The following is a 14,482-nucleotide window of genomic DNA, read 5'->3' on the forward strand; positions in this document are numbered from 1 at the left end:
TGGAAAGTTGGTTTAAAAACAAACTAGTTCCAAATATTCCTCCTAATAGCGTCATTGTAATGGACAATGCAAGTTATCACAGTAGACAGTTGACTAAAACCCCTTCCTCATGTGACACAAAAGCAACAATCCAAAACTACATGTATAATAACGACATTTATTTTCACGAAGATTATACCAAAAAGCAATTAATTGAGGTTCTACAAAGCTTGAACCTACAAAAGGAATACGTCTGTGATAATTATGCAAGAAATCTAGGGCATACAGTTTTAAGGCTTCCACCTTACCACTGTACATTTAATCCCATTGTACATGTTTGCCACCAACTGAAATCTGCCATTCGTCGTAACAGTGTTTTTCCCCGTGTTAACTCCAATGTCCTCAAACTTATAGAAACCGAAGATTTTAACATCCCTCCACAAAGTTGGGCAAATTCTGTTAAACATATAGAAAAAGCAGAACAATCGTATATCCATCCATATTGCAAATAATATAGAACAAATAATAATTAGAACAGGCGATCATAGCGATAGTGATACTGATATATTATGTCAATAATTTTAAGTAATTTACGTAGGTAATAAAAATAATTTGTAATTTTATTTTAGATTTAAACATAAATAAATATTGTTTAGTATATTTCCTAACAAAACCCGAAAGAATTAAATTCTAAGTAAAGAATGGACCTGTTCGACCATATTTCATTCTTACAGCTTCCGGGTCTTTCCTTGATTCGTGTCGGTTAAACACATTCTTATATCTATGAATAAACTTTACTAGAAGTGATGCTAGCTTAATCCACCTTTATTTAATGTATTTAGCTCCATTTTTTTATCGAGCCTTGTCGATCATTGGACCAGAACCGTTTTTTTTTTCTATTTTAACAGTAATCGAGGAACACCATTTCCTATCCCGCGTTTGACCTTGACCTTGTCCGTGTGCACTCGGGCGTGTCTGAAAGTTTACGAGGTGAGACGATCGGTCCGAAAATGATTTGGCTCTCGCATTATGCTGCACCTAACAATAACGCGTGCTTGGCAGCGAAGATGTTTTTTTTTTGTCGGGAACACCCGTGTTCAAAAACCGACGGTGACGACGCCGTCAAAGTCACAAGATCCCGCATCGTCAGCGCCTTCTGTTTACACTCGTCAAATATATAACAACAGAAAAGTACGATCGGGATTTAGTTGGTCCGACGCCGTCGCGATGTTGTAAGTTTTTGCATAAAGCTTATCTTATCTCTCTCACTCTCTCTATTAATTGCAAGGATATAAAAATCCAAGGTTTTACACGCTCGGGAGCGCAGTGTTTGTAAACTTATTGCCGAAGGTAGGTTTGTTTTGTTTCGAGTCGTCGTACATTTGACTAGATTCAAAAAATTTTGGTCAATACGGAACATGTTTTTTTGATTACCAAAACATTACCTGACTGTAAACACGCGTCCGTTTAATTAAATTATTGAAAAAATAATTAAGCAGAGTGGTCTGTGTTTTTGTGACGTTTTCGTCTATTTGATGACAATTTTTTGAAACCACTTTATTACATAAAAATAAATAAAAATATTACATTTACTTACTGACTCAGTGCTTGATAGCTCTGGCCTTGTAAACTAACCAGTGTGCTATATTGACTAGTGTTAAGTTTTACTAATTTTTAGTTTTTTTTTTTTCATTTTTTTATATTACGCCTTTCGACGAAGATATTTTCAATGGAGAACGATTTCCAAGATAAGTAAAGGTGAAAAGTTTTTGTGATATTTCAAAAACGGCAGTTCAAATGGACAAAATAGATTAACATCAGAATAATTTTTGATACTTTGAAATATTCCTAATTTCCTAATTCTGATTAATTAGTCGTACTAACTAAAAAAATTAATGCAAATACATTTTCTTCGCAATATTTAAATATTCAGATATGTGAAACACTCCGATCTTACTTCCACTTCTGAAATTTGACTAAATCAGTTTATGAAAATTTGCATAAATGCTTATTTAGATTATATATAGTCGAGAATGCCCCAAAATTAAATTTGATTTGTATTCGCTATATATATATATATATATATATATATATATATATATATATATATATATATATATATATATATATATATATATATATTCCAGCCATTAAGTGCTGAGTTGTGAAGTCGTAGGTATATGACGTTTACTGAAAAACTAAAAAAAAGCACCTAAGATTTGTCAAAATCGACTCACAAGTGAAACTTGTTCTTACATGTTTTTAACATTTTAACAGACAATGTTTGTGTCTTACTCCAGTAGCGTTGCTAAAAAATCGTTAATTTAAGTATCATTTGGTAATCTTAGTATCCCTAACAACTCGGATACATGTGATCCATTGATTTGAATCTTGTCTCCATAACTACAAAAAACCAATTATAACTAATTCTAGATAGTCTTGTTCATAATACATGAAATTTTTGTTATAATTTTCAGTTGAATAATATAGATAGATGGATACAGAAATGCAGGAATTAGGTATATTGATAATTTAATTGTATTTGGAATGTTTTTTTATTATAAATTATTCTTCTCTTTATTTGAGTACGATATATACATATGTTTTTATATAACGCAATGTAAATTTTATTAACTAACTAATGTTTTTTTATAAGGAAATAGTTACAAACATTTTCTTTCTATTATTATTCCTAATTTATATTTTTTCAGAAATCTATTTTTTTTTAAATAATGTCAATTTTTACATATACATTTGACAACGAGTCGTACGATAGAGCCATAGTTTTTTTATTTTTTTAAGCTTACAACTTATTTTGGTTAAAGAAAACGTCCACAAGGAACGTTCAGATTTTTTTAAATTTATAGCCATAAATCTTATGTCAGTCGTTTGGTCTTTTACTTAAATATCTTAATAGTTTTCTATTTTTGGAAAATTGAACTTAGGTTCCTTTTACTTGATGAAAATCCATTTATTAAAATACATAAGAACTAAAAGTTCAGATTTTCACGAAATTATATATTATGACATGACAATTGTTTCGACAACACCGTGTCTTTATCAAATGTAATATTTACAAACTACCTGCTACTATATATACCGAAAAATGACCATAAAACCTTAATTAATGTTGTTGTGAGAATTTAAGTTCATTAAAGGAGAGGTATTTAAATCTAATTAATCGTTAAGCAATATATTTGCATACAATAAATTTAATTTTGCTACTTTTTGTGGCTGTATGTATGCTGTATGTTTAAGTGTGTTGCATAATTAGAATCTAGACTATTGTTTTTAAACGCTCTTTTATGTTCATTAATGCGTTTTTTTGTCCAATATAATTTTTAGGACAAGATCCGCATTTGAACCTGTAGACACCTGATTTTTGAGTATTTGGACATTTCGTTTTATTGTTTTTTAAAAATGTTCTTATTGTGTTGTTAGTCCTGAAAGCTATTCAAGTAGGTATATTTAGTAGCAGGTAGTTTGTAGATATTAGATTTGATACATTTGATAAAGACACGGTGTTGTCGAAACAATTGTCATGTAAAAATATATTATTTCGTTAAAATCTGAACTTTTAGTTCTTCGCTCAGCTAGATTTTTCTTCGCCAGAGGAAGGGGACACTGATTTTCATAAATCAAAAAAAGAACTACATACAAACATTACAATAAGCACAAAGATAGAACCGAAAGTGGCAGAAATTCTCTTGTATTCCTTGAAATTACTTGTGTATGTGTAACTTTTCCTATTCTCTCATTTGATGTCTAACTTTTCCCTTTCCCTCCCCTCTCTGATATTTATTGTTTATTTACCTACTATATAAGGCTTATTCTTTTCTATCTGGAACAACGATTTTTCTTTTTAAATGAGGCTTTAAGAGTATCTGGGTTTTGCCTGGAGGGCTCCGATTTATTTCAAGCCTTTTGCTGCATGTTTTCCTAATTAATTTTTCATGCTATTTGCAATAAATGTGAGAAAATAAGCCAAATATAATTATTCAAACATGCACACGGAGTGTGAACAATTACAGTTGAATAAAAAGTGCAATGAGTAAAAAATGCTCAATAATCCGAAAATTTCAGTATTTGCTATTAAATCCCCGGACTTTTGGATACTTTAAGTCCATGGGCTGACATTTCCAGAGCTAAATTCCCGGACTTTTCCGGGTGGACAGGAACCTGTCCGCAACTTTAAATTCTCAATTCTCGCCGTTTTCGACGTGACCTTCGGATAACCCGCTAGGTTATGGGGCAGTTTAAAACACGAGAAGGTTCCATTTAGAAATTGGATTTTCGCGTTTTCCGCATTGACGGTTCCTCGTTAACTGGAAGGGCCCACGACCGCGATCGCGTTTTGCGCGGGCATTAATTTAACGGCGCTCCGGCTTCCGCGTTCATTAAAACCCGTGCTCGAAACGTCGGGAAAAATCAATCGGCGTCACGCGAGATAGAGCCCATTGTGACGAAGATAACGACGCGATATCACGGGGTACGATTTTCGCATCCAAGCGGCGATCGCGCGGAGCCGAATCGGGAGAATACGGGGGCACTGGACTGAATAATTTTAATTGGTTGACATCGAGTGGCACTTTTTCCTATGTGATATTAATTTAAACACCTCTTAGGGAGGTTCCTAATAGTTTCTATAATTTTTGTATACAGGATTTCACGTTTTGGCCACTTATTATACTACTCCGCAAAAGTTCTTGTAAAGTTCAATAACTTCTTCGTTTTCAAGATACAGGTAGAGTGCAAAGCAGCTCTTGAATGTTCTTTAGTCCAGCAAATAGTTTATACACGGAAAAAACAAAATACTTGAAAAGAAATAAGAACTAAAAATTCAGATTTTCGCGAAATTATATATTTTTACATCATAATTGTTTCGACAACACCGGGTCTTTATCAATTGTCATGTAAAAATATATAATTTCCTGAAAATCTGAACTTTTAGTTCTTATTTCTTTTGATAAATTAGTTTTCATCAAGTAAAAGCCACCTCAGTTCAACAAAATACTTGGTTCAAATAGGTTAAGCTCAAGTTGAGCAGAAGTAAGCTTTGCATATGCTCAAGACTATGTCGGCTAAAATAAACATGGCCAATTCTTAATATCCCTAAGCTTATTTTAACAAAATGAAATGCTTCGTTTGAGTATTTGAATTTTTTTAAACAAAAATGTAGGTAATTCAACATAATTTTATATTGAATTTTTGCTAGTTTTAAATTAGTTAGATATATACTTAAAAATATCCATGTAGTTGCTTTAAATCAAGCATTACTATTCCATCCAATAAGTCGTATATATCTTGTTTGATCTTATCCCAGTTTTATATTGAGAGGGTAGGAAATTTTATCGTAAGAATGGAGATATTTAAAAAAAAAATTGTCTAATTTTATTTTGACCATTCTACCAATAGAAAACTTTTATTCTGGGAGATAGGAAAATACAAATATAAATTGCTTTCCGCTTTATCTTTTTAATAAAACATGTTATTTATTGACCAATGATTTTTGATAATTTTCAACAAATAAATCGGCTTTTTCAGATGTGTTACTTAACTTAGGGGGCGGTGGGGCAAGGCGCTCCCGCCGAAGCAAGGAGGCCCACCTCAAAAATTAACCAAAATTTTTTTTTCTTTTTTTCTTCTAATAATTATATATATATTTTTATAAACTTCGCCAAAATTTGGGTAAATTTAGTCCCCTACATTAATAATTATGACAAAAATAAATTTCTGCTACTGTTAAAAACCAGTGGTAAATAACACATTTTTGTAAGAAGGTAAGATATTTACACTATTTACATTAATTTTACTTATTTAAAACTAGTATTTCAATTATTATTATTAATTAGAATTTTTGTGATCCAGAATGCAGAATTAATTTAACATATAAACAGTTTCTTTAAAACTGTTTCTAGACGAAGGAAATAAGTCATTACTAACTTTTTCTTTTAATCTCGAAAATAGAAATTTTTACCAGCGAGTAATTTGTATAGACAATTTTTCGTATTGTAAATTTTCTGTTAGTCTTTGGTGGTCTGTTTCTCCTTATACTAATTTCTACATTAAAAGAGAACAAACTTTAACCTTTTTTTTAATAACAAATGATACAAAATTCTTAGAAATTTGTTTAGCTTACGAAATACACGAACACGTCAATTACTGCTACCTAAAATAAAGAACAACACTTAATAAATACATTAAAAGTACAAACAAATGCAACTACTTTCCCATATCATTTGTCAAAATAAAACGATCCATATACCACATAGCAATTTTGATACCGTATCCAAATGCCCATATATATCACGTACAAATAATTTTCCTTATTATTGATCACTTCCCAGGATTATAGCCTGTACAAGAACTTGCACCAGTCGGAGCAAATTTCTCAACATTTCGAACATTCTTAAACAGATATCTACATTCAGATATATTTGAGAAAAATCCCTACTCCCTATAACATACCTAAAAGATGTAGTTAGTAAATATAGTAATAATAGTGTTTTACAAATATCTTTCAATAATTTTATTACGGACCCGGAAACTGCACTGAAAGTTCATATGACCAATCGTTACATGTCGTCAGCGTTCGTCTAGCCATGATATGGGATCAACTCAAACCAAACAGTACTGTACGATTATATACTGCAATGAAAAGTACATTTTAAAAGCATTTTCAAATTGAGGATGTCAAACTTATTACATCAAGGATATTACAATTTTAAGAATTGAAAAATGTACTGCGCTTAGCACTTAAAATTTAATTTTGAATTGTCATATCTTCAAATTACAAGCATTTGTAATTTTAGCTCAATATTATTGAACATAACATCTTCACATTTTTCAACACTTTCTTGAATCTTGACTGTCATGTATAACCCTTCTAATTGAATTGAATGTCGATGATGTCGATGCGCGCCATTTTGATTTTCCCTAGCAGCGACCTCACAAAAGTATCGATTTCGTTTCAGGTCAACCGAAATGGACCAGACCAAGATTATGCAGAGGCTCGAGTCTTACGAGTCTCAGATCTCCAACACGAATGACACCAAGTCCGACGTTTCATACCACAGAATGAAACAATCGTTGCACAACATGTGGTCGACGGTGTACTCAACGGACAACAGCGGTACGAGGACAGCGAACATCAAGAGGATACAAGAGTGCCTGTCAAATTTGGAAAGGAAGGTGACCAAGAACGAGCAGAAGAAGTACATGAACTATTACAGCGGACACGCTGGATTCGAGGGTGCTTCCAACAGGGGCGCCAAATGTTGCTGATTCAGCCGAGTGTGTGCCAAGTGATGATAAAGACTCGCTACTTATCGAGATAAAAAATCCCAACGATACATCCTTTTGTGCCGGATAGAGATAAATCGCTGAAACGAACGTGTCAGCGCACTCGAGCTGGCAAATACTGCTGCAATTATCTGATTACTTCGTTATTAATGTGGCGATAAATCACTATTAAAAAGTACCGTCATTAAAATTATTTATTTAGATAACGAATTGTTTGAATATTTATCTGGCGAAACTGAAACCTCGCGTAACATATTCGTTTTTTGCTTTTATAAAGCACCACCGCACGTGATGTTTAGCGTAATGTAATTTAGAGGAATATGTTTATTCGGCAATCAGAAATGTAAAATAAATTATTGAGTTATGCGTTCCCGTGGTTTTATTGTTAATCGTAAATCGCCGCGGAGTTGACCCGAATATTTAATAACTCGTACCACCAACGTAAGCGGCTGTGCGACAGGACCGGCCTTAATTTTAAATAATTTTGTACACAAAATATTAAACAATTTTGTGACGATTTGTCATTTTTGCCAGTTAAACATCTTTTTCCAGAAAGTGTTGGAATAAGCATATTAAATTGGTGTACATTGCTGGCATTTTTTCGACTGATTATGAAGTGGAAATAAAAAAAGAATTAGAAAAAAATGTGGATTGATTGAAAATTACCGAATTATCAACATATATCTCTTTTATATTACATGCCTCTGGGCGGTTGTTGGAAATAAAACTCCATTTTGCTTTTGTGTTTTGAGCGTAAGAAACATGGAATAGCGGAAAAACTCGATTACAATAACGGTCATATATTGTTAATTTAGTCAGCCCTTTTAATTTTACTAAGTGCATATAATTTTAAATTCAAATTTAAAAACCATTTATTCCCATTTAAAATTGTGTGGACAAGTGTCGGATATTCTCAAAATTAAAATAAAATAAACGCATATATATACATACATAGGATAACAATATAACAACACATTTATCAAAATAAATAAGAACTATAATTTCAGATTTATTTTTATTTATTTATATATTTTTACATGACAATTGTTCGACAATTGTCATGTAAAAATATATAATTTCATGAAAATCCGAACTTTTAGTTCTTATTTATTTTGGAGAAGAATAACTGCTATAAAAGTTTTTTGGTAAGGTAATGTAAATTGCTGCACCAAGTCAAAATTTTTGGGGAATTAATTGGAGAAAACTAACATATAAATATATATATATATATATATATATATATATATATATATATATATATATATATATATATATATATATATATATATATATATATATATATATATATATATATATATATATATATATATATATATATATATATATATGATGACACTATATTCCGGGATATCATCCGTTCGCTCGTTGAACTCCGACTGGAATCCTGCAAATCCTGCATCCGACTGGAATCCTGCAGACGTTTCGCCAAAATCTCACTTGGCATCTTCAATGCTCGCGCTCCGAAAACACTTCGAACACTCGTGTTTTCGGAGCGCGAGCATTGAAGATGCCAAGTGAGATTTTGGCGAAACGTCTGCAGGATTCCAGTCGGATGCAGGATTTGCAGGATTCCAGTTGGAGTTCAACGAGCGAACGGATGATATCCCGGAATATAGTGTCATCACATTTTTCCATCCGTGAATCAATACGTGAGAATATATATATATATATATATATATATATATATATATATATATATATATATATATATATATATATATATATATATATATATATATATATATATATATATATATATATATATATCGTCGTTGCCCAAAATTCTACGGGCTCCCAAAGATCCATAAGGACGGGGTTCCCCTGCGTCCAATCGTAAGCGCCTTTAACTCACCATTATGCAAGCTGGAAAAACATCTGGCCAGTGCACTTCAGCCTATATTGGAAAAGGCAGATTCCTATGTTAAAAACTCAGAACATTTCACTCAGATTTTAGGTTCTCTCAGGATGGACAAGGACGACATTATGGCAAGTTTCGATGTCAAATCCCTCTACCCGAGTATTCCAGTAGAAGAGGCACTCTTGCTTATAGAAGAAAACGAAGATCTTCCGCCATACATAATGGATCTGTCAAGACATTGCCTGAAAAACGCTTACTTTATGCACAACGGGAAAATTTACCGACAAATAGATGGAGCAGCAATGGGATCATCTCTCTCACCTGTGATTGCCAACCTCTTCATGATTTACTTCGAAAAGAAAGCAATAGAGAAGGCAAATCTGAAGCCAAAACTATGGACAAGATACGTTGATGACGTATTTGTTGTATGGCCTTTTGGCAAGGAGGAGCTTTTGAAATTCCTAGATCATCTGAATTCCATTCACCCAAGGATTCAATTTACAATAGAACTTGAAGAGGATAACAGTCTGCCCTTTTTAGATGTGCACATCACAAGGACCGAAGATGGACACTTGGAACACACTGCCTATAGAAAACCAACCCACACTAATAGATATCTGAACGCTAAATCTCATCACCACCCATCACAGATACAGGCAGTGGCAAATACATTAATTGCTCGGTCCTTCAGGCTCACAAACGAGAGGAACAGAGATAAAGAACTGAAGAAAATTAGTACCTGTCTTCGACAAAACGGATACCAAAGGCGCACCATCAGCAAGGCAATCAGTAAACAACAACAGCCGCAGCAGAGAGTGCAGGACGAGACCCAACGAAGATCGATCGCTGTCCTGCCATACATCAAGGGGGTTACTGACAAAATCGGCCGAATATTACGGAAACACGACATATCAACGGCATACAAACCTGACCATACCATCGGAGCAATACTAAGAAACCCAAAACAAAAAATTACTCTGGAAAACCAAGGAGTATACAGTGTAGCATGCGGATCATGCAGCCTGACGTATGTGGGACAGACCAACAGAAGGATTTCAGCCAGGCTCGAGGAACATCGTTTAGCCATAAGAAACAAACAAACAACATCTGCTTTGTTTCAGCACCAACATCAGACAGGCCATAAAATTGATTTCGGCACTTGCAAACAAATAGCTAATATTCCTGATTTTAGGACTAGGATTATACGAGAGGCCATCGAAATAGAAAAGTCCGGACACCTCAATACGAGAGACGACGCTCTGCATTTATCCAACACGTGGAGAACGATAATCAAACAGCAGAGCGATGCGCAGCAGCCAACGGGGACATCGCAACTACGATCGGGCGAAATTAACAACGCGACAATTCAGGGGGCGGAGCCACCTCCCCCCACGCACAAGCAGCACCGTTACCATCTCCGGCGCAGAGTATAAATACCGCACGCACCGCCGATAACCTCCCAGTGTTCGAAGTGTTTTCGGAGCGCGAGCATTGAAGATGCCAAGTGAGATTTTGGCGAAACGTCTGCAGGATTCCAGTCGGATGCAGGATTCCAGTCGGAGTTCAACGAGCGAACGGATGATATCCCGGAATATAGTGTCATCATATGTATATGTATATATATATATATATATATATATATATATATATATATATATATATATATATATATATATATATATATATATATATATATATATATATATATATATATATATATATATATATATATATATATATATATATATATATATATATATATATATATATATATATATATATATATATATATATATATATATATATATATATATATATATATATATATATATATATATATATATATATATATATATATATATATATATATATATATATATATATATATATATATATATATATGTATATATATATATATATATGTATATATATATATATATATATATATATATATATATGTATATATATATATATATATATATATATATATATATATATATATATATATATATATATTCTCACGTATTGATTCACGGATGGAAAAATGTGATGACACTATATTCCGGGATATCATCCGTTCGCTCGTTGAACTCCGACTGGAATCCTGCATCCGACTGGAATCCTGCAAATCTTGCATCCGACTGGAATCCTGCAGACGTTTCGCCAAAATCTCACTTGGCATCTTCAATGCTCGCGCTCCGAAAACACTTCGAACACTGCGTATATATATATATATATATATATATATATATATATATATATATAAACATATTAAAATTCTTATGTCCCTCTTGACTTAGGTAGTGATGAAAAAGCTCATATTAACTGAAAATTGATGGAAATCGAGTAGATAGAGTGACGTCAGGCTCAACATGCGATTTTTCGGTACTGTTTTGGTACAAAAACTGATGAAAAAGCCGATTTAAACCGAAATTTTATTGAAATCAATGAACAACTCACTTTTTGTGCCAGTTTAGGCGAATTTCATAAAAAAAAAACTTTTGTATGATGTTGAACTGAGGTGGCTTTTACTTGATGAAAATCCATTTATCAAAATAAATAAGAACTGAGTTCAGTTTTTCACGAAATTATATATTATGACATGACAATTGTTTCGACAACACTGTGTTGTCGAAACCATCGTCATGTCATAATATATAATTTCGTGAAAATCTGAACTTTTAGTTCTTATTTATTTTGTATGATGTTTCTTGCCAAAATAACTAATGAGTGTAATTATTATATTCATTTTTTTCTCTGATCGTTTTTTTGAAAGAAAAAAATTCTATCTATCAAGAAAACGTTCCCAAAAGTAGAAACGGCTGGAGGGCATCGAAAACCTTACGTCGGATGAATCGACTTTCGGCAAACACAAAGCAAAAATTCAATTTACGTTGACCACAGGCACCCGGTGCGCAAATAACTGCGTCGTGCTTGTGTAAAATTCAAATGGTGCCTGTCGCCCTTAATATTCATGAGCGATGCCAAGCTAAAAGCTTATGCAAGTCTTTTCTCCTGTGGATGCCGGCTTTAATTTGCATGAATTACCATACGCCGCTACTTGATTCGTTTTTACAAAAACTATCGATCACTAGCGGGCCGCGCGGCATGTACCGGGCGTTCGCTACACTCGCGTCCGCCATTTTCTAACGGCCCTTTGCCAGAATCCCTAACATATGTCCTGCAAGTTTACTTTTTTTGTGAAACATAAAATTTTGTGTAAAAAATGGAATGGTGAATCTACTTTGAGCAAAAAAAATGCAACAAAAAAGGTCACAACTGGTGACAAATCATAGGTCCAGTCGTCCGAATGAAAGAACCCAGAATCACCAAAACCAAAAAAAAGCACGTCAAGTTTTATTAAATGTCAAGGTTTTGGTTAGTGTTTTCTTTGATTGTTGTGGCGTAGTACAACAAGAGTTCTTACCACAAGGTCGTACGGTCAATAAAGAGTATTACCTTGAAGGTATGCGAGGTTTGGGAAAACAATTCATGGATTTTACATCACGATAATGCACCTGCTCGCACATTGTTGGGTGCTTGCACATCATTGGGTGTGTGTAACTTTTTAGTCAAGAACAAAACCACAGTCATGCCTCAGCCACCATATTTACGGGACCGAGGTTTGGCACGAATGAGGAGATAACGAAAAAATCGCTAGAAACACCCAAGGCTGTACCAGAAAGTGCTTACCAGAAATGTTTCGAGGATTGTAAAAAACTTCGGCACACATGTATGTCTAGGGGACATTAGTGTGAACATTAATTTTGATGAGATAAATAAATACTTTTAAAAAAAACTTAAAAGTTACCTTACTTTTTGAACACGCCTCGTATGTTGGGTGATGCGATTTTTATATCCCTGGGGCTGTTTTGTTTTTTTTTTGGTTTTGGTAAAAGCTTTACTGCTGTAAATGATACACAAGGATTTCAGATGTACTTAAAATTAAAAAAAAAAATACATCATTCTGATCTGAGTACGTATAATGCCCTCACTGCAAGACATATTCTGATAAAACACCACCGATTTAAAACACTGGCTTTCAAAGTCAGAGACTACGGCATTGATAATAATGAATGTCTCAATAAAATACATTTGTAAACCGCAAATTAAGTGGGCATCCAAGATATCACCTAATTCTAACTAATCAAACTCGTAACTTCCTTTCGCCGATGTCGGATTTTCAGCTGCCGGTGTAAAGCGCCCACCTTGAATCTTCGCCCTAGAGGGTGTGAATAAAAGGCAACGAAAAATTTCCATTTTTTGGGGAAGAATTTGTAAAATTCGGTCAGTCTTGTAAAGTTCTTTACAATAACATATACCGACTTAAACTGCGTCAGGGAATGACTTGAAAACACCAGCGGCGTGCAAATAGGGATTTATGAAATAAAAAAATATATATTTTTTAATTTTCTAAATATATCGTACTATTTTATGTATATTGTTTGATTTTAACATTCAGAAACGTTCAATAAAATAGAAAACATTTTCCCTTACCTAAAAGTAAGTCTTAGTAAGGCTTCGGAAACTATTCTGAAGAACTGCTTCATTTTATCAATCACGCCGACTTTGGCTATTTTGAACGGCAACAGTTATTGTTAATTTTAAGTACACAATTTTATTATAATTGTATAAAAATGGTATCTTAACTAGAAGATTAAAAAAAATCATCTTTTAAGCTCATTCGTGGTGAACGGCTGGATACTTAATACTGATAAAAAAATTCTTATTAATTGATTAATTTAATAATTGTACGTTGACAATAAGAGTTAAACGTTACCAATCGATGACGATGACATGCATTAATACTGTGGTAATATTAGAGAATGCAAAGGCAAAAGAAATTATGCGGAATAGACACTACCCACGCAAATGTTTACGGAAGGGGTAATTAGGGCAAAAGGCTGCGTATATACAGAAACAAGCAGGATATAATTCGCTTTGATGAACAACAGTTCCGACAACAGACGACAAAGCCCAGGTTTCAAAGCTGCGTTTTTGTAGGAGGCATTGTTTAGAAAACTGCGTAAAATGAACGTATGGAAAAAAATTTGTTTCGGTTCGGAATGAAAATTTTATCCGATTTGTTTGTCATATCTATATCCGTCAATAGATTTTTTGGACACGAAACAAGTTTGTTTTAGGTGTTAGGATACTGAAAAAAAAATACTTGATCGACCTAAAAAAATATTGTTTTCTCTATACACTATACAAAAATTGTGGTTTGTTTAATTGAAAGTAAGAAATATATTTGTACCGTCATTCCGCCCGGCGCAGAATCGAGGAATTCCTCGGACGTAAGCACTCTAGTCAACAAAAGTC

The 14,482-nt window shown here is 33.3% G+C and overlaps 2 protein-coding genes across 3 annotated transcripts in view; one reads left to right on the forward strand and one right to left on the reverse strand.

The window, feature by feature from the left end:
• LOC132700093 (uncharacterized) overlaps positions 1 to 14,482 on the reverse strand; it is a 168,563-nt gene that overhangs the window by 96,145 nt on the left and 57,936 nt on the right. The gene's annotated exons all lie outside the window — the stretch shown is intronic.
• LOC132699901 (uncharacterized) lies at positions 1,018 to 7,650 on the forward strand. Of its 2 annotated transcripts, none has more exons than XM_060666881.1 (2): positions 1,018 to 1,211; positions 6,954 to 7,650. In XM_060666881.1, exons 1-2 carry the CDS (start codon positions 1,207 to 1,209, stop codon positions 7,261 to 7,263), a joined length of 315 nt encoding a protein of 104 aa, XP_060522864.1. In that variant the 5' UTR covers positions 1,018 to 1,206; the 3' UTR covers positions 7,264 to 7,650. The 2 variants fall into 2 exon arrangements, with proteins under 2 accessions (XP_060522864.1, XP_060522865.1); XM_060666882.1 differs by having other exon boundaries at positions 1,025 to 1,329.

Source organism: Cylas formicarius, unplaced genomic scaffold (assembly GCF_029955315.1).
Source record: "Cylas formicarius isolate icCylForm1 unplaced genomic scaffold, icCylForm1.1 PGA_scaffold_3__17_contigs__length_32017465, whole genome shotgun sequence".
Classification (NCBI taxonomy): domain Eukaryota; kingdom Metazoa; phylum Arthropoda; class Insecta; order Coleoptera; family Brentidae; genus Cylas; species Cylas formicarius.